The sequence below is a fragment of the Gymnoscopelus braueri genome (assembly GCF_963280865.1).
Source record: "Gymnoscopelus braueri genome assembly, chromosome: 14".
NCBI lineage: Eukaryota > Metazoa > Chordata > Actinopteri > Myctophiformes > Myctophidae > Gymnoscopelus > Gymnoscopelus braueri.
Window position 1 is genome coordinate 15,945,840 of NC_137619.1, and position 24,733 is coordinate 15,970,572.

At 41.5% G+C, this 24,733-nt stretch overlaps 2 protein-coding genes across 5 annotated transcripts; one reads left to right on the plus strand and one right to left on the minus strand.

The window, feature by feature from the left end:
- Positions 1-1,652: 1,652 nt before the first annotated feature.
- sec23ip (SEC23 interacting protein) lies at positions 1,653-16,003 on the plus strand. 3 transcript variants are annotated; one of them, XM_080449085.1, is made up of 18 exons: positions 1,653-1,835; positions 2,828-3,345; positions 3,683-3,902; positions 5,335-5,528; positions 6,186-6,275; positions 6,394-6,514; positions 6,845-6,934; positions 7,086-7,227; positions 7,863-8,071; positions 8,556-8,665; positions 9,536-9,694; positions 9,812-9,907; positions 10,250-10,414; positions 11,142-11,297; positions 12,622-12,724; positions 13,615-13,800; positions 15,385-15,547; positions 15,773-16,003. In XM_080449085.1, the coding sequence occupies exons 1-18, from the start codon at positions 1,703-1,705 to the stop codon at positions 15,852-15,854; spliced, it is 2,937 nt and encodes a 978-aa protein (XP_080305211.1). In that variant the 5' UTR covers positions 1,653-1,702; the 3' UTR covers positions 15,855-16,003. The 3 variants fall into 3 exon arrangements, with proteins under 3 accessions (XP_080305211.1, XP_080305213.1, XP_080305212.1); XM_080449087.1 differs by having other exon boundaries at positions 10,262-10,414; XM_080449086.1 differs by having other exon boundaries at positions 9,539-9,694.
- On the minus strand, positions 15,935-23,326 carry csgalnact2 (chondroitin sulfate N-acetylgalactosaminyltransferase 2). Of its 2 annotated transcripts, none has more exons than XM_080449088.1 (8): positions 23,169-23,326; positions 20,926-21,837; positions 20,593-20,809; positions 20,290-20,391; positions 19,955-20,133; positions 19,766-19,860; positions 19,170-19,251; positions 15,935-19,042 (listed from the first exon to the last, which is right to left on the minus strand). In XM_080449088.1, exons 2-8 carry the CDS (start codon positions 21,575-21,577, stop codon positions 18,750-18,752), a joined length of 1,620 nt encoding a protein of 539 aa, XP_080305214.1. In that variant the 5' UTR covers positions 21,578-21,837; positions 23,169-23,326; the 3' UTR covers positions 15,935-18,749. The 2 variants fall into 2 exon arrangements, with proteins under 2 accessions (XP_080305214.1, XP_080305215.1); XM_080449089.1 differs by lacking the exon at positions 23,169-23,326 and adding an exon at positions 22,506-22,660.
- Between the last annotated feature and the right edge of the window lie 1,407 nt (positions 23,327-24,733).

The window sequence follows — 24,733 nt, forward strand, 5'->3', positions numbered from 1 at the left end:
GCGTCACTAGTAGCAGGATGTAGTAGTGTTTAGACTGGAATAACCAATTCACTTTGCAGGTTGCAGATCCGGTCTGGGTGTGAAGCGGATACGGAAATGGTGTGAGCATCCATGTGCGTGTTTTCATTACCGGATACAGTGGGCAGGTTTTGGACCGGATCACGCTGCTTAATTTGGAATAGAAAGCAGGCTTTCCACAGGTACTGCGGAAAAGCCTGGTGACGTGAGGCTAAAGAAGCGCTTGTTTTCTACTCCAGAGTTTACCGATTACACTATTTTTTTATATTGTGGTTTTAAACAATTTAAACTTATATCAGGCTATTATTGAGAAAGAAATAATTATATTTACCTGCGTGTGTGCGTGCGTGTGCGTGTGGAGAGAGAGTGAGTGTGTGAGAGAGAGAGAGAGAGAGAGAGAGAGAGAGAGAGAGAGAGAGAGAGAGAGAGAGAGAATAATATATAATCTTTTTTAATTTTACACTAGGCCTATTTGCAAAGTTATTGCAGATATGTATCAAAAGCAGGGTGTGTGTCTTTTTAGTGTTTGTCTGAGCCGTTCTTGTCGCCTCTGAAAAATCACCTTTATTGAAATATATATATTTTTTAATTGTCTCCGCCAGGCCACGTCTGCGAGCAGCTAATCTCCGGCACCGTTGGCCCGATGGCAGCGACATTTTGCACTCACATTTGATCAGGCACGGACTGGCACAGAAAATCGGCCCTGGCATTTGTGATCTTCACCGGCCCATAGCGGGGGTCGGCCGCGGGCGAAGCGCACAGGTGCCGAAAAATTGCGGTTAATTGGCGAAAAATAGCTTGAAAATTTGTTTTTTGGTGACTTTATTTCAGTTTTAGGGTTGGCCGCGGCCCCAGACTGCCCGGCCGTTCTGGCATCTGCCAGAAGTGCCAGACCGTCCAATCCGGGCCTGCATTTGATCACATCAAGTGATCAAGGCAGATCTGTCTGATTTTTCATATTCCAGCCTGATCGGCAAATTCCGAACATTGCTGTCCCACAACAACCCAGTGGTGCAGCCAGAACACTAGTATAGGCTGGGGTGGATCGGGTGGGCACGAAGCGCGGGTGGGCACGAAGCCCACTTTCCCCCAATTAATTTTTTGCTAAATCGATTGGGTGAGAGAGAGAGAGAGAGAGAGCGAGAGAGAGATAGAGAGAGAGAGAGAGAGAGAGAGAGACAGACACACGCTCACACGCTCACACGTTTTTGGCCGTTTTTTTGTTACTTTATTTCGGTTTTAGGATTAGGCCGATTTTTTATCAAAACATTTATTATACAAACATTTAAAACATTTTATTCCAAAACTTTTTTTTTTGCAAAATCGATTGGGTGGGCCAGCTTTCTATGTGGGTGGGCCACGGCTGACGGCCCACCCATGGCTGCGCCCCTACCTGACCTGGCGGAGACCTGTGCTCCGAGGAGCACTTTTTCTAGTTAAAATATTAACTATATGCGAGTAGTCAGCCACGCCTACAGGTGGCGCTTTCATCGGATCAACTGACATACAAAATGACCTGCGTGGAAATAGCAAATCAACAAACGCTCTGCATCGTCAGTTGGACTCTCTCCGTGTTTTGGTTGTGCATACAGATCAGTGATTCTTTTTCGTTGCTGCTGGGAAGGCAAATATCCGGCTGCTGCACCGGATTACGGATGTAGGCGACGTGTAATTCTGGGCGAAAATGGCTGACAGAAAAAGTAATAATGTGTCCAATTCCAGTGCAAATCTACTGTTTAGCGCAGCTCCGGAGTTCAACTTCAACCTGCCCTTCATCCCGGTCAGCCAGGCCGGTGGCCCCGCGGTGTTGTCAGGAGGTAAGATGGCATGTTATGCAGTAAAACATGAGCTTAAACGTTTGCAACCCGGACTAGCCAGGCTACTGCTATTTAGGCTGCCAGTTTATCATGTTATCATTGGAAAGATCAGACTGAAATTGTTTGCCTTGGGTCTTTTGGGGCGAGTAGACAGATACTTATTTTACAGTACTACTTGGTGTAAGTGTGTCTCGGTCCACTACTGCTCTAATTAAAGGTACAATAGTTAACATTTTCATAAAAACTGTTCCACCAAATCAAAAAAATCTGTTCAAAGAGTGTAGGCCATCCACTTGAGAAACTACAAATCAGCATACTTGCTTGCAAACATTGGCCAAAAATGGTCTCACTCTGGTCATGTTTACCATCAGCTACAGACATCCTGGTGGGGTGTGTGTGTGTGTGTGTGTGTGTGTGTGTGTGTGTGTGTGATAGACTTGTATTGAGCCTGTGGGGGATATTCAGTCATCAGACGGGGGGGGGGCATTTCCCTCTGGACAGTTTGTTGAGATTTGCCCTTGCCAAATCGTTCATCATGTGTGTAATAATTGCTCAAAGAAAGATGCTTTTTAGCAGCTTACTGCCAGTGGCTCCTGCGCAGTAATTTTCCATGCAGCAGCATCTGACTGAAACAGTCCATGGTTGGGGTAGCCGGGATGTATAATCAATGTATTTGTTGTCGCATACAGTGCTGCTAATGATGACACATTTTGGATCAGTCCGACAATGAAGTGTCATCAATCAAACAATCAGTCTGTCAATCAATCAAAATCAAATCAAACAAAAAAACACTCCACCAGAAATCTGTCTTGTCTCCCCTTGATAAACAGACCTTGATGGGATCTGGTTAGAATTTCCTCTGACTTTGATTGTTAATAAATGACCAATTCAGTGTGTATAAGATATTAGTTTCATTTTGTAATTGTCCAACTGTTGTCTCTGTCAAAGAAGAGTCACTATAAAGCATACATATTATGATTGTATTCTCATAGATGATTCAACTGATGTGGGAGAAGAGGACAGCTTCCTTGGACAGACCTCTGCCAACGTCTCAGCTCCCTCCACATTCAACTACTTCTCCAGTCCCGTAACCAGCAGTGACCCGTTTGCATCGATAGGTCATCAGCCATGCCCGCCGCCAGCACAGTCGGTTGCTCGTCCGGCCACGACGGGTCCCACCTCTGTCCCCAGCAGTGTCCCCAGTGTCCCAACACCTCCCGTCCCTCAAACTAATCCTGTTCCGCCTGCATTCACTAGTACGGTTTACCAAAGTCCCATGGGACGACAGACTCCTCCCCCCAGCTCAATGGCCACACCCCCTCCCCAGGTGTCCCAGCAGAGTTTTAACCCGTACCGACACACTCCTGTCAGCAGCAGAGCCAGCCCTTATCTTGCAGCTCCGGAGGTGCAATCATCACCCCTACCACCAGCTTCACCACAGCAGATCCCCTATTCTCTTGGCCCGCCACAGCAGCACACATTCCAAATGGCAGGCCCCACATTCACAAAGGTAGAAAACGACTAATCAATAAGTTACCTCTGTTTGTATCTATCGAGTTCATATTCATTGCATCCATTACCAGGGTGCAGTTGTTTTAACCCTTGTGCTTTTCTGCTTTTTTCTCTCGCATGCTTTTAACAATTTAAACCCTATACTTAGCTGAACTTATTCCCTTTTACACTAAATATCTTTGCAGAAAATAGCTTATCTACAATCTCGCAACGCATCGCGTTGTGACGTGTTGTGTGCTTGTACATCGTCCAATGAATGGAGGAGAGAAAAAAAGATGACTATAATTCGGAGAATAGATAATGGAGTTCTCCTCTGTCTTTCTCTCTCCCTGCAGCCCCCTCCCACACAGATGATGACACACCCACCTCCCCCGCCGCCTACCACAGCTGGACCATTGGTTCCTGCCAATCCCATGATGCAGCAGCAGTACACCTACAATATCTATGAGCCTGTCCAGCCTCACTGGTTCTACTGCAAACAAGTTGAATCAAAGAGTGTCTGGCTTCCTTTCAGCATCATTGACTCCATTCAGCTGGAGGAGACATACAATTCTGGTAAGATGGACCTCATAATGTAATCAGTAACAATGTTAGGTACGCATCCATTAAAATCCGAAAGGATGCAGCAAAAGCACTACCTGTGTGTCCATGGGACACAAGGGGTTTTACCCTAATGCTATATTATTAAAAGTTAAAACAATTCAGCCCCTCTTTCCCTGTGTATCGCATAGAACAGTGGTTCCCAAACGTTTTAGCTCGAAACCCAAAAGAGAAATGTCTCCCCAGGACCCAAACTAGTGAAAATAGCCGATCTACAAGCTCACAACGCGTGAGCTTATAGATCTGCTATTTTCTTTTCCATTTCTTTCTTCATTTATAAAATTATTTGTGAAAAAAAAACGTTTTGAAATAATAATAATTAAAAACAAATGTAGGGAAAATAAAGGGATGTTTACTTGCAAGCCATCAAAATGGGCCCGCGACCCAGAGTGTTTGGTGGCATAGAAAAGATTTCAAGACAATTCAACTCTCACATGAGCGTGTGTTAGACAAACGCGATCGTGCTCTTGCCTGTCAGATTGCCTGCGTCTCCTAACCTGCCTGCTCACATCATCCCATTGAACTTATTTAGTTAGGTGCGTCAATCACTCCTGGTTGGAAAAAACCTTTATGCAGCTTATTTTAAATGTTGGTATATTTTGTACCATCAATCTCATGTCTCCTTACCTTGTCAGAATAGCTGCATTGTTATCCCACCACGTAAATGTGAATGAAAAGTGTCTGTTTACTGGTAAGTACTGTTATGACGCACTGTCATGATGGTGCCTCTAGATTGAAAACCCAACAATATCACTTAGTAATATATGCTATTTGGCTGGTTTAACCACCTTTTTCTGTCTACACCAAATCTCTTTGCCGAAAATAACCAATCTACAAGCTCAAAACGTTTGAGCTTGTAAATCTGTTATTTTTGGCAAATGTTCCCCCCAGAATAGGCATGCTGGGGATGGTTAATACAGAGTACATAGTACACGGTCGCCAATTGAAATAATCAAGTAATGTTTATTAATTATTAACTGACAATATATGTATATATATGTTTTGTCTCTTTATACTTGCATAAAGGGAATTGGGGGTTTTGATTTTATATAGTTGTCCTGACTTTATATCTGACTTTATTTTGTTTAACAAAAACAAATCACTTACACCACCTTTAAATTGACACTCAGGGTTTTCCTGTGTACTGTGATGGTTTGCATTCCTAGTAGCACGTATACCCTCAAATGGATTCAAATTCCCAATCCTAGCAGTGTGTTGATCCCTCTGAGAACCACATTCCACAGATGGTCCACATGGAGGCACTCACAGGAAATCCAGGCTGAATTTGCGTTCCATATTTCCAACAAAAGGTATTTTGGCATAAACTTGGATCCTTTGAAACAGATAAGCCGTCTAATATCCTCCTGGGCCTTTCTTCTTCTTGTAGTTCAGCCAGACCCGGAGAATGTGATTGTGTGCACAGATGGAGGCCGCTACGACGTGCAACTGTACGACCGCATGCGGACCGCTGTGTACTGGGAGGAGGAGCCTACCGAGATCCGACGCTGCAGTTGGTTCTATAAGGGAGACTCAGACAGCCGCTTCATTCCCTACTCAGAGGAGTTCAGCGACAAACTGGAGGTTTGTACCGTCACCATCTAAACCAGTTGTATCACGTGGTCCGACCCACCGTCTTACAATGGAGGGTCTGAATCACAAGTTAAGGTTTTGCCAGAAACAAAGTCAGGGAAGCTGTAACAGAAGTCTGTGGTCAGTCCATGGTTGGTCGAAGGAGGCACAAACTTTGTTAAAAAGGTACCTGGTGAGGGTCTAATCAGGTACCAGATACCTGATGAAGGTCAGTTGGACCGAAACGTTGTACTATAAAAATGATTTATTTATTTTTTGCTGTAAGTGAAGACAGTATACGGGATCACTCTGTTTTCCTGGTCTAAGGAGGTCCATTGTTGGTTATATTAGATATCTAATCTACTGCCTAATTTGAGACTTTCAAATTGGGGTCCAGGATTTTTTTTTTATATTTCATGATTTTAGTTACACTTGATAACACTATTATGCACATATAGAGTACAAATTACACTCATGGTCCCAAAATTGTCGAGCAAAATGCTCTACGTTCTCATTCAAATTCCTTGCAATTTCATCAATAATGCTGCATTGTGCAATCTTAACCACATAACATTTCAAAAATATCTTCTCCTGTAACAACATGCCTAAAATCTGGATGCCAGGATTATAGAGGTTAAAGTGAATGATAAACATGTTTTCTTTCTCCAGGGGGAATACAAGAAAGCTGTGTCTACCAACCAGTGGCACCGCAGGCTAGAATTCCCATCTGGTGAAACCATTGTCATGCACAATCCAAAGGTAAGCCTTTGTGTGAGTTGCTTTTGAAAATGCAACTCTGCCATAGAGTAGACTAAAGTCCACTCCAGAGTGGTTTTATAGATCCTGTGTTAATTTAGTGTGTTATCTTTTTTACCAGGTGATAGTCCAGTTCCAGCCCTCTGCCATGCCAGATGAGTGGGGCACAACTCAGGATGGTCAGACCAGGCCAAGGGTGGTGAAGAGGGGCATTGATGATGACCATGATGAAGTGCCTGATGGTAGCACAGATCCTCTTTTGCTTGGATCATCATTTTGACATGTATATCGTTGCTGTTGGGCAGAAACCTTGTATCTCCATAGTTCAAAATGTACCCCCCGTGCATTATTGCCCTACTTCTGTGTCAGCTATTTTCAATATTTGTTAGTGGGTTTATAAATATTTAACCAAAGTATTAACAAGAGCTTGTGGCTAAATACATAATAAACATTGGATCCAGATTGGAACACAGGTTCTTTTTTTCCATTTCCTGAAAAGTAACGGTTTTGGAAAAACAGTTTTATTTTTTTTAGATGAATAGAATGTCATGCATGTTGTTTATGTATTTCAGGAGAGCTACCTAAGGCGGATCATCTAGTGTTCATGGTGCACGGAATTGGTCCTGTGTGCGACCTGAGGTTTCGGAGCATGGTGGAGTGTGGTGGGTACCATCTCTATCGCATCTTTGTTTAAATGAAACGGTGGCAAACTACCGCAGACAAATCACTGACCGATGTAGACTGATTTTGTTGTTTGCCAGTGTGTTTTCCTCCATGGTGATAACGTTGTGTGTGTAAAACCATTGTTTTCAGTGGACGACTTCCGCAACGTGTCACTGAAGCTGCTGCAAAGTCACTTTAAGAAATCCCAGGATGAGCATGTCATCAGCAGGGTGGAGTTCCTCCCTGTTCAGTGGCACACAGCTCTACATGGAGACGCCACAGGGGTGGACAGGTGAGGAAATCTATTAACATTCAGCGAAAATATTTATAGTTCGGCTATTTTTGCATAAGAGAGTTTGTGTAGAGGGAAATACTAGTGGACCTAATATATTTTCTGTTCCCTGGTGAAGTTCCACAATATCAAGGAATGTTCTGCAATGTCTATTACACATCATGTATCATGCAGTCACACTCGCTGTATTTTATGGTTGGTGCAACTGCAAAATACCCCTGAAGGGAAACCCAGAGACTGTATATCATGGAAACCACACCAGTGGTTCTGAAACTTTTTCATGTCAAGGACCCCCAAATTGATATGCATTTGGCTGCAGACCCCCATCTAAAAATGTTTTGTGCCAGGGACCCCAGAAGAGAAGTGCATCCATGTGATGTTTTTTATTTATTTAAAATTATTCAAAAATGTTCAAACACTTTTTTTTTTTTTAAATCAAAAGCTGCTATATTCGTCAAAAATATAAATAAAGTGGTTAAAATGATTGATGCTGTATTATCAAATTTTACTGGGGACCCTCTGGAACCTCCCCAAGGACCCCTGGGGGTCTCCGGACCCACTTGAGAATCACTGGTATACACAAGTTGACGGTAATCTCCCCCCTCTACTCTTGTTGTGATGCGTTGTGCATGTAGGAGGATAAAGAAGATCACGTTGCCCAGCACTGGACGTTTGCGACACTTCACCAACGAGACGTTACTAGACGTGCTCTTCTATAACAGCCCCACATACTGCCAGACCATCATGGACACAGTTGCCCTAGAGATTAACAGACTGCATGCCCTGTTCATGGAGAGGAACCCCGATTACAGTGGAGCTGTATCAGTGGCTGGACACAGCTTAGGTAACCACATCAGCAAGGGTTTACCATAAGTTATAGATGAGCAGGAACAATATTTACATGCTGAATTGAAATATTTGTTCAAAAGTGCTATTCTTGAGCAGACAAATGAACTCTGAGCCAGAGTTTGAAACCGTCCTTGGTACAGTATACCATTGCCCTGATGGCATAAGTGGTTTAATTGTGGGTGACTTGTGTTATTGGTAATAACTTTAGCCTTTTTAAGAACCTGGGTGCTGTACACTGACGTTATACTGCTAATTATCTAGCTGAAAATGTTAGATTTTCTTTTAGTTTTGTTTTCATTACTCAAAGATAATTAATCATACCAGGCAACAAAAAATAATGTGAATTGTGAAAACATAATCTTTAATGATTGGAAGTCAAATTAAGCAAATCTGTTATTGTTGAAGTAAAAGGAGTTGCTTGTGTTGTTATTCCAGCATGTATATACCTCTGGTTGTCACACATGTATGGTTCTTTGCAGGTTCCCTGATACTTTTCGACTTGCTGTCCAATCAGAAGAATGGCTCCTCAGCACCCGCCATGCCAACAATGCCAACTACTAATGAAGTCCCTGCTGTAGACAAGAAACAGGTACTTAATCATCAGCCATCAACATAATTAGGGGAATGTTTCTAGACATGTACTGTATATCATAGTTTTCACCTCAGGTCTGATACACTGTTGAGCTCAGACAATAAGGACACTTGGATTTAAGCCTTCATACTCAGCCTATTCATACTCGGCTGCATTGTATCACGACAGCGTTATACTTTGTCACACAACCCTTTTGAAGTGTCAGTCAGCATTTTTTAAAGTTGAAAATGTGTCTTCTTATTGACCATCCCTTGTGTGACCAAGTATGAATTGGTCTAAAAGCAGCCCATTTTCATCCTTATCCTCATAAAAATAGTCCTCCCTTATGCTCATTTTAAGTTGGTGGAGTTTCCTTCCACTCATTCTGAATCTCATTGGTGGCACTGTGGACAGCTCAGAAACCTGCCTACCAATGACATCATCGATGGTGATTCCAAGCGAATAGAAACTACAGCCTTTCTCTTCCCGGAAAGTTAGCATGCTGAAATAGAAGCCATTCTTGCATTAATAAAAAAAATAAGTTTGAAATCTTTGAAATTACCAAACCTGCGTACCGATGATGTCACTGGTAGGCAGGTTTCTGAATTGAGAAGAAGACAGCCAGCACTCAATAAATGTCCTTCTCACATAGTTTTATTTATCTTAGGTTTCTGAACTGTCCACAGCCCTCCTCTGAGACACAGAGCGAGTATACAGAAATGGTGCCATCTTATAATTAGTATTAGTTAGGACCAATTATATGAATATAGTTTGAACATGGTTGCAGTTCTCCTTTAAGCTGTAAACATTTTAGCGTAAGAGATATTTCCCAAGTCATACCTGGGCATTGGGACGAGGTGTAAAATAATGTTCTCTTTTTCCAACCAGGAGCCACAGCAAGCCAATGCCCTCACACCATCTCCTGTAGAAGAAGAGCCTAAAGAGGAAGGAGAGGAATATGAAGATCTCCCTGCTGTCCTGCAACATCTGGGCCTGTCTGAATACAAGAGCACCTTCGATGAGGAGAAGATCGACATAGAATCTTTTGTAAGCATAGACTTGCTGGTTTCAATGATACGATCATCTGTAGTAGCGACACTCAAATGTCCTTGTGACTTAGCGGTCTTTACAATATGCTTCCCTACTCTCTCATGTTCAATTCAGCTCATGTGCACAATTGAGGACCTGAAAGAGATGGGAATTCCCCTGGGACCCAGGAAAAAGATTGCCAAATTTGTCAAAGACAGATTAAATAAGCAGGTGAGTTTTGCAATAGAGTGCTGCTGCAGGGTGTGTTTGATGTTTTTCAAGCCAAGAATCAGAATCAACAGTGGGTGAACTCCATCGTTTTAGTTATTTCCATAAAAAGGAAAGAAGAAGATGGGGGGCAAGAGAGATAAATCAATAAGAAACAAACAAAATTATCTACATATATATACACATTACCTCTGCCAATGTATCTCTGTAGCAGATAAAGGCTTATGTTTTATTCTCTACAAAACAGAACACTTTTTAATGATTCTTTTCCTTTTTTCTTTACTGGAAGACCTAACTCAGTTCACCTGGTTCACTTGTCTTCATTTCACTCACTCATTGTGACAGGCCACTCGTCAGGCGGCTCAAGAGAAGAAAGTGGAGGTGAAAGAGGTGGTGCCAATACAGACCGTACCTGAACCCCTCCCTGATCCCACCATCACAAAGCTCCCTGTGGGCAGGAATATCTCCGTCCATGTCGATTACAATTACTTTGAGGTTGGCACTGGACAGGTAAATTCTAATAGTTGGAGTGAAATTGGCATTGCAGGTTGTCACTGATTTAGAGATTTATATGGTTAAATGGTGCATTTATATAGCGCTTTTATTCAAAGCGCTTTACATAGATTGTGCATTACATTCACCCATTCACACACACATTCATACACCGATGGCAAAGGCAACCATGCAAGGAACCAACCTGCTCATCAGGAGCAATTAGGGGTTCAGCTTCTTGCTCAAGGACACTTCAACACTCACAACGCGAACTGTGAACCTTGCGGATGCCATCCGGCCGCTCTACTGGCCACTCTACCGCCCCATATATTATTTATTTTATATTTTTAATCAGCCTTGATATTGTAGTGTTCGATCCATGAACTCAACTGTACAACATCAGGAAAAGTCATTGAAGTATGTGTGAGGGACCTATGTAGACTTTTTTTGTGTGTGAATTTGCAAACAGTCCAGCCCTCTCCATAATGTAGACATGAAATTACAATTTCACTGTTGTTTAACCCATTAAAACCGGGAAAGCATCTGTCATTTTAGATTTTTGCGTTGGCTTTTCAAAAATAGCAGATGTACAAGCTCACAGCGCGGCACGAAGTGTTTGGAAAATGTTGAATAATTTGGAATTACGAAAAAGTTGGCGAACTACTGATTTAGAAGGCATTTGTAGAATCAGCCTTAATGGGTTAATATGAATGTGTTGCTATAATAGTTATAATTTGCTACGTAGGTGTCGGTGATCTACCATGCCCTGGACTTTGAACCAGTGAATTTCTTTGCCCTGGGTTCTCCAATTGGCATGTTCCTGACAGTGCGGGGTCTGGAGAAGATTGAAGAGACATACCAGCTGCCCACCTGCAGTGGTTTCTTTAACATTTACCACCCGGTAAGAAAATTGTCTAGGATTTACGTTCTTTACTAAAAATGTTGGTCATCATGGTTACAATACTAAGTATTGTAAGTATAGCTTTATAATATATGTAAGTATTATAAAGCTACACTGGCTAAGCCACAGTACTAATGAATGAAGCTACACAGGGTATTAAAGGACCATACGACCATCTATACTTGTCATTATCTATTAATTACTTAGGTTATATATCATAAAAGTTTTTGGCGCATGCTTCATTTTTTGATTTTGTGAACATCGGTTTTTAGATTGTGGTTTTGGCATATGTTTTGTCCATAAGGAGAACAAAAAATCCTAAGATTTCCAAAATCATCTCTTTATTTTACTTATTAGCAAAAGATTTGATATTTTCTGTCCAGACACATTCCAGAATATGACTGGAGTCATATGTCTACATTTTAAACACAATAAGCATGGTTTAGTTAATATCATTGTCTGCCTTTCATGAGGAAAAACAAACCATATGTCACCACTTTGCACTCATATCGCAAAGCTGCCACCAAACGCCAAACAAATGTCAGACAGATCCGACCTCCAACTTGGAATAGTGCCATTTAAATGGAACAGCCATTTAGAACTCCAGCTAGGAAACTCAGGCAAGATGTTCAACCCTAAGATGTCTGGGATGTAGTTGGCAAGGTCTTGGCAACATGGCAGAGCAGTGAACTGTTGGCAGAATTTCATTTTATAAATGTTTTTATCATAAGACTATGTTAAAAGTGTATGCAGCCAACCAAGATTAACTAATGTTGCCAAATAACTACTCTTAGGTAGATGACCTTGAATTTAATAATACAATTATGTAGTACATTTTAGTTGTGTAAAGTTGCACAAATAGTTGCTAATTTATTAGCGACACAACTGGAACACAGAGGTTGGAGAAATTCCAAGGAACTAGGAACTTCCAATGTCTGACTTTTAATGGAATGTACAGGTGTGGGTGGGATAGTGCCGTGTTGACCCTCTTTATATCATTTTAGAAATGTATCATATACTGACACTTAATATTCTTGTAAAATGTTGCATGCAAAAGAAACATTTGTGTAACTAAGGCAAAACAAAAGTCACAAGTTTGATTGATTGAATACTTTAACAATTTGCAATTAGTACAGATGTACGATTTACAATGATTGTTAAAAGGATAACACAAAAAGCCCTTGGAGCTTGTTTCCATTGTGGTCCTGTGAAGTTCTATTTTAATATGATGTAATATTTTACAGGATATGACTATTCCTAGCCACTGTATACTGTGGTAACTGGTACCTAGATTATCGGTCACCTGTGTTTTCTTGTGTTTTAGCTGGACCCAGTTGCATACAGGATTGAACCCATGATCATGCCAGACTTGGACCTGAAGCCTGTTTTGATCCCACATCACAAAGGGAGAAAGAGGCTCCATCTTGGTATGGAACTCAAGATTTATCTTGAATTTCTGCTCACAGTGCCTCAATGTTGTTAGCATCTATTTTGATGAAGGAGAAGTGACATTGAAGGAATTATGTCCTATGAGTCTGTTCCTTGCAAATATCACTTGAACCCTAGCATCCCTGTGCTAGGTATAAGGGGCGAACATGTGCAGAAACAGACGAACATTCATTGAAAATGGCAGATCAACAAGCTCGCAATGCAGTGTGAGCTTGTAGATCAGCTATTTTGCCGAAGAGATTTGGTGTTGAAGGATAAAAGTAGGGAACCAAGGAATAGACCCCTGGGGTACACTAGTTAGACTAGTATACAGTATAGAGTTTAAGTGATTGATTGATTGATTGACATCTTTATTGATCATAAAAAACATATACGACAATAACATGTATATGGCCCACCATAATCAAAAGGATAAATGCAAAAAATCTGACGGCTTGTTTCCATTGCAGTCCTTAGTATGAGATGTGTATGAAGTCATGCAGTGTGATGTAATGAGTGCATGAGTGTGTAAAGTGCAGTACAGTAAGTGTCGGTGTGTCCAAGATCATCATAACTGGTTAAAGAGAGGTCTGTCATGACTTCATCTCAAATGTGTTGAATGTCACCCACATGTAAATTGTTCTGAATACAGATTATGAGCAAGTCATTATAATTGTATTCAGGTTCAAAATATAAGACTACTTTCCAGCATTATTGTATTTAAAATGGCTTGTGTGGACAGAAATGTCTGAAAGTCAAGCAAAATTATATGTCATTCTATCTGGGACTGACTGAGATTTGTTGGTGTAGGCTCAACTTGGTTGTTGTAGGGGGTTAATCTTTATACTCTTTGAATTTGAATCTTAAAATGGGACTGTTTTTGTTGCAGAGCTGAAGGAGAGTCTCTCTAAAATGGGCTCAGACCTGAAACACGGCTTCATCAACTCAGTGAGGACGGCCTGGCAGACGCTCAACGAGTTTGCTCGTTTTCACACCTCCTCTGCCCAGCTACAGGCTCAGTTGGACATGGTTGCCCATCAGATTAAAGAGGAAGAGGAGAAGCATGTACATGAAGGTGAGATTGACTTTCCTGTATAATTAGTTGTTAAGAAAAGAATGGGGTCGTGGATTGGCAACCGAAAAAAATACGATTTTCTTTTTAAATCAAGAAACAGAAAAAAGTGGGGGTCGTCATGACCAACGTGAAGAGGATGTCAAAGACGGCCGCTTGACTCCTCATACACACATACAGCTCCACCCAACGAGAACCAGCAGCAACACTGGAAAGACGACACACACACAAGCCCTTGCAGAGGCACACAGAACTGATTTAGCTGTTCATAAACGATATAGTTACTGTATATAGCAGGAATTAAGTTCAATATGAGCGTGGCTTAAAATATTTTTTGTAACTCTGAGAGCGAGAGGGTACACGTGGCCTATATGGACCGCGGGTCTATTTCGTTCCATTTGTACCCTCTTGGAGTTGACTTAACACTGGTAAATTGGCGCTGGAGGGGTCTATGTGTCAGCAAACACAATAAGCCCCGAATTGGCATTTGAATCAACAAACGTTCAATTTACGGATTGCGATGTAACATTACAGAGCGGGGAGACCATAAAATATTCTTTATTTCCACTTTGAAATTGCACTATAAATAAAGTTTGAGAACCCCTGTCCTAGAGGTCCCGGTGGCCAAAACCCCCAATTTGGAGAGCACCTGCACTTGCATAGGTATGGCATTCAAGCATCGGGTTTCTCTTATTAACTGAGGTTCCAAATTGTGGCATAACTCCAGTAGGACATGCTGGGAGGCAGGTCACACCATGAAAAGATTTCAGCGGTCCAGACAAATCCTCTCGTTTACATGCATGTACAGTAGAGGTCTTAACGGAGACAAATCTGCTATTGATGAGATCTGGTGACTGTCAAAGCGCTCATTTAAATGTGACTAAATATGTCACATTTAGCTTGTATGTATGTCACCTGTTAACCGTTATTGTAAAAAACTTGGGAAATAACTATTTTAGGGATATACGAAACATAGTTGATGTAGCCCTTTACAAAATACTGACTCTGCTGCACCACAAGTCTACGCAGACAAACATTTGTGTACACGAGCTGAGACTTGACGTGAGATTTGATTGTCTGCTATGCTCACGTCAAATTGGCGACAGATGAATTGGCCGCACACCCACGTTTTGGTCACATGCTAGCTTGATAAATGAGGGCCACTGTGTTCAGGGTTTGGTTCCCAAAGCTACTTACTTAATGTGTTCAGGTGAGTTTGTTTTGAGGGGCTCTAATTAAAGCGATAGTCCAGCATTATTTTAATGAGTAGAATGTTATTTCAACCAATCTGGATGGCAGAGTATGTTAATACAATCTAACTAGCACATCTGCAGTAGTTGGGAGGTGGTTGTGAGGTGGTCAACCATTGAGAAATTGGTGCTGGATAGGACACCTACTGGTTGACAAGTAGTGCTACCTCAAGCTCAGATGCATAGCATCTACCCTGGCCAAATGGGGATTCCATCTTGGATGAATGGTAAATGTTTTGTCTCCTGTGTGTGAGACCCAGGTTCAAATCTCAGGTAGAACATAAAACTCCCGGATTGCAGCTTTAACCACAGTGTGTGATTGCTTGGTTTGTTACAGAACAAAAGATTTCAGACAGTCCTGAGCCACAGCGAGAAGAGGAACCCCAGGTGAAGATAGGGATGCTGAACGGTGGAAACCGCATCGACTATGTCCTGCAGGAGAAGCCCATTGAGAGTTTCAATGAGTACCTTTTTGCCCTTCAGAGTCATCTCTGTTACTGGTACGTACATAGGTATTTTCAACGGTACATCAACTTGTCGACCTTGATCTTTGAATACATACTGTACATCAGTACACCAGAAACGACCTTTATTTAAATAATAAGATATGTGTAGGGTCACGTATTTCTAGCTTTGTGGTTGTCAGACTAATGGCTCAGCTTACTAGTGGAGTGGGTAGGGTATCAATTTGAGGTATTCTTATACATTTCTTTGTTCTTTTGCAGGGAATCGGAAGACACAGCCCTGCTTATTCTCAAAGAAATCTACAAAACCATGGGGATCCATCCTGAGCAGTTAGTACATTAATACAATCATTTACACTGAGGATCAATAAACCAGACTGAGAACTTCCATTACAGTGCATTTGCACATGCACTGAGTCTTGATTTTGTTTTGTTTACACTCCCCATTCATTTTCTATGGAGCAGGCAAAATTGCCGTGCAAAGGCTCTTGGGATTGGGGTTGGAAAAATTACAGTTCCGTTCAACTTTATGCAAATACATTTCTGCATTGAGTGACACTTGACACCACTTTAGATGGGCAGCTTAACGGGACTGCTGAATGCTAACAAAGTTTTAATCTAGCAGTTGTACAGGAGGTGACTACGTGGTTTGTGTGACTAAAAGTATAGATTGTGTACTATCAAGCTGTAATAGACGGATATGGAGCCTAAAGTATTTGCTCAATAGTTTTTCACACCTACTTGAGCATTCAACTTCAACTTGTAATCAACTTTCCATACAGTAGTCTATGTTCATGTTAAGTGTGACACACCCACTAAGCACATCTGCGACATGCCCACAGGCATCATCGAGCAAGCGTGACACTCAGTGCATGTGTAAACGCACCATTAGGTTTATCCCACGTTACTCTGATTGTGACAGATTATTCTTTTTCTTTTATTTTCTATTATTGTAGTTTATATTGTTTTAAGGATGAATACATTTGTATTATGCCATTTGTCTTAAATTAAGAGAAAATAAAGTTAGTGAATTCAAAGACAATGACTAGTTTGGATTTACATTTCTATAGGCAAGTCATAGAACTGGTCAATGGCATTGAATGTATAGAAATGTTTTATCATCAAATTAAACATTAACAATAAAGATTACATAACATTAATTACAAACTATTTATTTCATGGCCAAAACGTTATAAAATAAACACTTCACTTATACACATTGAGTTATTTCTTTTTGTAACATTGTGTACCGAGTATGCTGAAAGGAAGATATTTGAGAAATCTTTACAGGATGAGTTGAAAAAGGAATGTGATTATCAACCAACAGTTGTCATATTTGCAAAAATCATTCATTAAAACCACAGTATAGAATATATTAACTACCCTACTATCCTTCTGCAAAGAATAAAGCTCTTTCTTGCGCTAGATTTGTCAACAGTACTCATACATGATGCTTTCACTTTTGATGCCCGATCTCAGTGACCTATTTTTTCGAAAGAACATTTCTCTTCAAGAAATATATTTTACAATTATACAGCTATGAATTTCAATGGCCTAACAAGAACTCACTTTAATCACTTTAGCATGGAGGCACAAAACTTAAAAAGTATTAAACTCACAATTAAGAAAATAAAAAAAACGTATTAGAAAAGTATTTACATTGAGTGGGTGTAACAGTTAGCCCCAGTCTTGATTAGGGATCGTTCGTGCTGTGAATGATTCTCACTAGGCATAAATGAATCTCTTTACAGACAAATACCGGCCTCCATACACCAGGAATCAATGCTTTAAGTCGTTTTACTCCTGGCTTGAATTTAGTCATTGTGCTTTGCTGAAATAGATCACCTCTCGTTTTCTAAGCAAAGACAGTGAATGATTGTCCCTTTCAACAGACTATTGACCATAGTTACCCATGTGTACACAGCAGCCATGTTGCTCTTCCCTCCAAGTATATGGTTGTGAACACAGCTTCAAACAAGGTCACGACTTCAGTGGCCTAACAAGGACGAGTAATCTCTTCTACATTTCACATCACTAAAGCCAAGCAAATTTTTTCCTCTACCCCAACCCTTTGCCAAAAATATCCAAGCTACAAACTCATTGTTGCATCAACACTTGATCTGCTATATTCGCCCCAGAATAGGACCGCTAGGGTCCATGTGGGACCCTATCATGAGTATTTGATTTTATCCTGTTCTGAAAAGTCCTTTGTGCCTTTGTTTTAAAAAGTGCTATACAAATAAATGTTTATAAGTATTAAATGCATTCTGTCTGGGTGGGATTTTTCCACACCCCAAGTATGATGGAAGAGCAAAATAGTCATTGTTTGAATATGGTCAAAGCAAACATAAAAAAGGTCCCTTTTTACCATTTGATCCCATTGTAACAATATGGCTCTGCGATGTAAGTAAAATGTGACAACGTAAAAAAGAAAATGTTTATGAACTGCTCTGCCCTCAGCTTACAAAGAGGACGACAGCCTTGTTAACAACACTACGGATAGGAATCAGCAGGGGCCGATTGATCCCTTTGAGTAACTGATTCGATGCAATCACAATTATGCAAGAAAACAGCTACAGTTATTTCTTAGGAAAAAGCAACAACAAAAAAAAGGATTGGTTAAGTCACCTTCATATAGTGTTGAAATGATCACCTTGAAATAGTGTCGCATTACAGTATATCAAGTCTGATTTGAGAATCACACCACAGTTGGGATGCTTTTGGCAGACATTCCTAGAGATCACAGCAAGGTGTGAAAAACTGGTCTGAGTTAGACTGAGGGGAAAGGGCTCAGGAATTCTGAGTAGAATCACTTTGAAGAGGTTTGAGTACAGCATGTCTGAAGCATGTGGGGGGGCTAAAACTAAGAGATTTCTAATCTTTCCAATTACACTAATTGCATGCTTATAGAATTGATTGTAAAAGTTTAAATGTTCAATTCAAATTGAAGAGATATTTTCCCCCACCCCTCCAGGCTATGAACGTTTAATCACCTCCAATGACTGTAACTTGTTTATATTGCTGCTCTTTACGAGAGTGTTGTAACGGTGTTCCCAGGTTTCACATTTATCAACACAATTCGATATTTTTGTACATTCATCTGCGTCTACAGCTGAGCGGTGAAGTGGAACAGCGTCTGTGTAAACAGGTCTTCTCCTTAGTGCATAACGTCATGGAAAGTTGAGGATTCATCACAGTTTTACTGTTTGTCCAATGTCGAATGATCAAGGGCATTGTTTCAGTCCTCCGATTTGCCTTGGGTCTTGAAGGCCTGCTTGCGGAGATGAGCCTCGATCTCCTCGCGGAACACGAGCATGCCCAGGTGAGAGTGTGAGGCCTCATTCATGGCTTTGGACTGAATGCACATGCGGTATTGCTCTGGTGTCAGCTCGTCCGCACACTGCTTTTCATGCCAAAGGTGGAAGAGGCCCGACACTGGTGTCCGAATAACGATCAGGTCACTCCGGAGATATTTTCTGTACAGGTGGACATCTTCTACGCCCCAGCCTTTTACTTCAAGATCAAACCCACCTGGAAGGTTAAAGAAAATGATTGGGAAAATGCGGTTTTAATATTTTTGTAACACTGTTTATGATCAGTGGTGTTGTATATATTTCTAAAGCCAAAGGTCTTGTCATTATGACGACAAATTGCTTACCAATATTTAGGAAATCTGACCGATACTGACAAGTCATTCCAAAGCCAAAATCTCTCCAGAATCCTGCATCCTTCTTGTGAATCTATTTGAGAAGACATCTGGGATAATTTTCCACAAAATACTGTACTGTATATCTCTGCTGTCGGGCAGAAACCAGCCAACTCCAAAATGTTCATTTTTCAGGAAATGACAAAAACAAAACAAAAAGTGGAGTTACGAGGTTTTGTTCATCATTGATAAGAACAGCTAAATGGACCTCCAAGCTCACAATGAGGTTGGAGGTCAAAAAGGGGTGGAGCCTGGAGTCAGCAAAACCATCCACCCCCCTTTGGTGGACTTAGCTGATTTTGTTAGAAGCGCTTTTTAATATTTTTTTAATCAACACACAGTCAATAGCACTGATTTATGGAGAAAAAAAATACAAAACCGGATAAATTGAGTTGGCTGGTTCCTGCCCGACAGCAACGACATTACATGATCAAGAACTCAGATTATGCCACTTTTAAACTGATATTTTAGTACATACTGAACAGAATTAAAGTAGAAGAACAATTATGCAATGTTTCTCAAATCAATCATGAAAAGGTTGTTCATACCAGCTGGAGTTCAATGGGTGGAGCCAGCTCCAAATTTCCATAAACAATGGCAGGATTATATAGGCTGAAAACAACTGGATAGAAGACTTTCTTGTCTGCAGAACACAAAAGCAAGCAGCGTTCAGTATATTATGTGACAGTAAAACTGTCAGTAAAAGAATGTGAGCTGTAGGCTGGTAAGACACCTACTGGGAACAGCATGAAGACGACAGGCATTAAGGAGCTCCGGTGTGAAGTAGATGTCCACATCACAAAAGAACATTAAGACGTCTCCCCTCTTCCAAGCATGGGCTCCGATGTCCAGACCCCGTCCTCTGGAAAACTCCTCATCCACTGGGACGAGAGTGTAATTGGAGAAGCTTTCTTCCCTAAAGGATGAAAAAAGTTTGTTTATTGTAATAAAATAAAAATAGACTTGTCGCAATGGATTCAACCTCTGTCACGTTAACCATCAAGGTGCAGTCTAGTAAAGGTGAAGGCAGTAACTTGATTTTTTTTAAATTGCATTTTGCAACGAAACACACCTGGACAGTTTCTCCAAAGAGGACTTCACTTCTTGTAAACCCTCTTGGCCAAAGTAGACTACGGTCAGATGTACTCGCCTATCCTGCTGTATACACACTTCCCTGAAAAACATTGATATTAATCAAAACAATCAAAAAGGAGGAATTGCATTTGTGGAAATCCACTTATGTATTTGACATAATGGTAATATAATTTCTAACATTTTTGAACAGACAATATACATCCTGAGTGCACCATTATCATCCTTGTGACACAAGAGACGGATATCTCGGATTCAACATCAGATATATGACGGAAATCACCTGAAGCTGTGTAAGAACTGTGAGAAGGTTTCTGTCCTGCCCGCCAGCGGCACGATGATGTTAATGACGACCCCCGACGTTTCAACAGACGTACTCCTGACTTTCATTAACGGGCCGAACGGCCGGAACAGTGTGACGTGGCGGAAGCTGCTGGACTCCTCCTTTGCGAAGAAGAGCTCATAGAGTGAACCTTTGTCCCGCTCTGTCCTGTACAGTCCTGAAAGCAGAATAACAAATACACATGTTAGACCATTAGAACAATCTAACCCTTTCCTATTATTCTTAATGTGTAGCTGACAGTTGCTGATCCACGTGAGACGGTGTAGTCGTTACCCTCGGTAAAGTGACTTTCTGTGTAGACCTGTCTCTGCATTGGCATGTCATCCTCTACCCCGTCCTCATCGTCCGGGTTGTTGATGATGTCCAGCGCGGCCTCGACAACCTCCACCAGCTCATCCCTGCGGTCTTTGCGGACGGGTTTCTCCTCCGGGTGCCGAGTCAGTCCCATCTCCAGCTGGTACACCTTGGACGAGGTGAAACTCTCAAACGGCACCAGGGCGTACTCGCTGGGTAGGCGCGCCCCCGTGTTGACCTCAGCCTTGTCGATCTGCGAGTGGAGATACTCCAGCAGATCCCCTGGCTCCTGGTCCTTGGTGTCGGAGAGACCCTGCACCCCGGGGAGCTCCTTCTTCTCCTGCAGCACCTTGAGCTTCTCGCTCATTTCCTGCAGCTCCTGCTTGAGCTGGGCAATCTGGCGCTTGAGGCTGGTGGCGCGGTTGAGGTGGCGCTCCTCCTGCTCTTGGAGCAGGGCCTGGTAGTAGTCCTTCCCATAAGGCTCACCTGCCAGGCCAGGTAAGACTAAGCTGACGTCCGCCGGAGGGGTGCACTCCAACAGGTAGGCGAAAAGCAGCAGCACCAGGAGTAAGAAGAGGCCCAGGAACAGCCAGCGCACCCGGCCCTGGGGCGTCAACCCTCGCCTGGGCATCACACTGGCACACAAGCTAATGCCAGTAAATCTGCATTCCCTTTTCCCATCCAGTCTCCTTCAAAGTGAATTTATCACTCTACCTATGATGTGATTGTGTACACCACACATTGTCTCAGTAATAATGTCCACACTGGTGAGCGCTCGACGTTAAAAGTTTCTGCATATTGTCATGTTCTTTAAACAAAAAAGGTCAGAAAGGGACATTTGTATCTCTTGACTCACTCAATTTGCAGCTCTCTGAAGCAATAGATGTCACCCTAAAGCAGAAAACACAAATTAATACACTAATTCAGTGACAGGCAGTGACTGTAACTAGCTAAACCTCCATGCAAGCATTAGCCTTAGACTCAAGAGTTATTAGATGCTGTGGCAACAGTTCTTTTGGATTTCTATGTGGTCAAGACAGAAAGTGGGAGGTTAGCAGTTAGGTGCTGCGTGGGCCCTTGTCTGCCTGGAAAAATGTTGTAACTAACACTCCCATTCAGCCAACATCAGGTTGGTAGTCACAAGTATTTTCTAAATAATCACTGGCCAAAATGTTGCCTAGCAAATAGGAATACGTAACATGTGTACGTCGTGTTAAGGTTACAATCCATTTAAAGACGAATGGGAAGTGAAATAAAGCAAAAACAGGGGCAGCAACATCGCTTTCGATAGCATAATCCAGCTAGCTGCTGCTAGACAACAACAGTCCGTTCATCAGGAGAGGAAATCTAGAGAGCAACACTCGTCATGTTCTCAGCAGTTTGCAGGAATTTTAATTCCGTCTAAAAGCACTCTTCAACATAAAGGCATAGGCTACAAAAAAAATATGATTCAAATTTGATAATTGATTGAGACGTCAAAATAATCGAAGAAAAACCCCTAAGAAATACGTGACAAGGCAACACAGTTATGTCTGAATTAAATCACGTTGCTCACTCACCTGTATTTACATAATAGCGAATATAGGCTACGCTGCCCTCTTTGTTCCCCAACATTCGCGAAAAACTGTCATCCAATCTTCAACACTTTCTACACAATGAATGTCTCCAAGGTTGTGAATGTGAGTGGTGTGTTAATTTACACGGTTGTAATTCAGACGGTAACCGGAAGTCTCGCCCTAAAACACGCTCGCCCCCATTATTTTTTTCGCGGACAGCTCGCCCCCAGCGGTTCTCCTACTGTTGTATTTGTTTTTCTAAAGATACGGTTAGAAATACGTTTAGGGTAATAAGGCAATAAGGTTTTACTGAGATTAAGTTGCATAATTTACTGGTTAAGTTTAGGAATAAGGTTAGGTTTAAGCATAGTTTACTGAGGTTACGTTTAGGAATGCCAGGTGGCGACCGTTCCGAGGTCGCCGGATTTGCCCCGGGGCAACTGTGTTTTGGGGCGAGCGTTTTCGTATTTATTCAGACTGTAAAAAAAAAAGTGAGAATAGTATACGTATTATTTTGAAAGATCTAGACCGGAAGTACAGCTGCAGCTAACTTAGTAGCAGCTCTGCTCTGTGCACCTTTAACAAACACCAGGCAACAGTTTATTCGCGAGAAAGTGAGCTAAGCTAGCAGTGACCATATATATTATTGTGTAAGAAATCACTTACCTAAATGGTGACATTTGCCCGTTGCCTTGATATCATATAGACCCACTAGTATGTGGTCATCATCACTCAGACAGAACAGAAATCAGGGCAGCAATAAGCTGCTGTTTGTGTTTGATGCACAGAGTATAATATAACGGTTTGATGCCACGGAGCAATCACAGTTTTGCAAACTGCTTCCGGTATTAAAGTAACCAATCGGAGTGTTGTTACAAGCAGCATGCTGATGCTCGCAGACAGCGTTGCCATGTTGGCTTTTTTTAAGCGACTTTGGGCTTATGTTTCTGTAAAGTTGCTTGTAAATATTGGTGGTTGCGGTTTTTTGGGCTTGTTTCTAAAGTGTAGTTACTAATTTGGGCTTGTTAACACAATTTGTTTTATTATTTAACCAGTGGTTCTCTGGACCCCCAAATTAATATGTATTTGAATAACTAACCCCCATCTGAAAATGTTTTGTGCCAGGGAGCCCCAGATTTTTGTTCATGTTTAAAACATTTTCCATATATTCCATTATTTTATTTCAAGATTGTTTTGAAAATAGCATCTTCAAGCTCACATGCAACACGTTGTGAGCTTGTAGATCTGCTATTTTCAATGTATTGTATACAGTATAGGTTTAAACTTTAAAGTGCTCATAATGCCCTAGGAAATGCTCTAGGAAAACAAGCCCAAAAGAAGCAACTATAGTTGCTTCTTTTGGGCTTGTTTTCCTAGACCTGGTTGCTTATTTCTCTCTCAAAACCTGGCAACACTAATTGCAGACAAAATCATGTGTTTTGGACTCCTCCTGTGTGTCAGTAGGACAGTAATCTCTCACGATAGATTCAGCAGCCAACAACAGCAAATGTATTTTCCTGTTTTTTGCCGATGGGTTCCCAGATTGGTAGAACGTTTTAATTTCAAAGACCCCCATATTATAACTCTCAGAGTTACAGACCTGTAAGGCATACCTGCCAACTCTCCTGTTTTCACCAGGAGACTCCTGTTATTTGACCATTTCTGGACAACTCCTGTTCTTCCATTTCTCCTATTTTGGGGGATTCCACCGTTTTTGTGTGACCCCTCACTGATATGCAGCCACGGCCATTCATGTTAATTTGCTAGTTCCTTGAGTTTTTGATATAAATGACAATATTTGATTGTTCTTTTTGTTGGAAGGTGTGAGTGGTCTCTCTCTCTCTCTCTCTCTCTCTCTCTCTCTCTCTCTCTCTCTCTCTCTCTCTCTCTCTCTCTCTCTCTCTCTCTCTCTCTCTCTCTCTCTCTCTCTCTCTCTCTCGATTCTGGCACACACACACACACACACACACACCCTCTTTCTGAGAGAATGGAAATGTTACTCTTTACTGTCGCTTTATGTATATTGTGTCTGGATAAACTCCACACATAATGGAGCCTTTTGCAAAGGCTAAAATGTAATTTAGATAGCATGTTATGTAAACAGATGCCAGGTCATTTGTAGACCAGCCGGCAGGGCCTATTACACGAAAGGAGAATTAAATAAGCCTGGATTTAAGTCAAATCCAGGGGCCTATTTCACGAAAACAGAATTAGGGGTTAAGCCTGGATTT

Bases quoted from the DNA above. Each gene is read 5' to 3' on its own strand.
- sec23ip (XM_080449085.1), top strand. From the start codon at position 1,703: ATGGCTGACAGAAAAAGTAATAATGTGTCCAATTCCAGTGCAAATCTA. The intron at 3,903-5,334 runs GTAAGATGGACC...TTCTTCTTGTAG, and splicing joins GGAGGAGACATACAATTCTG to TTCAGCCAGACCCGGAGAAT. The intron at 11,298-12,621 runs GTAAGAAAATTG...CTTGTGTTTTAG, and splicing joins TCTTTAACATTTACCACCCG to CTGGACCCAGTTGCATACAG.
- csgalnact2 (XM_080449088.1), bottom strand. From the start codon at position 21,577: ATGCCCAGGCGAGGGTTGACGCCCCAGGGCCGGGTGCGCTGGCTGTTC. The intron at 20,134-20,289 runs GTGTGTTTCGTT...TTCATCCTTTAG, and splicing joins TCTTTGGAGAAACTGTCCAG to GGAAGAAAGCTTCTCCAATT. The intron at 19,861-19,954 runs GTAGGTGTCTTA...TGTGTTCTGCAG, and splicing joins TCGTCTTCATGCTGTTCCCA to ACAAGAAAGTCTTCTATCCA.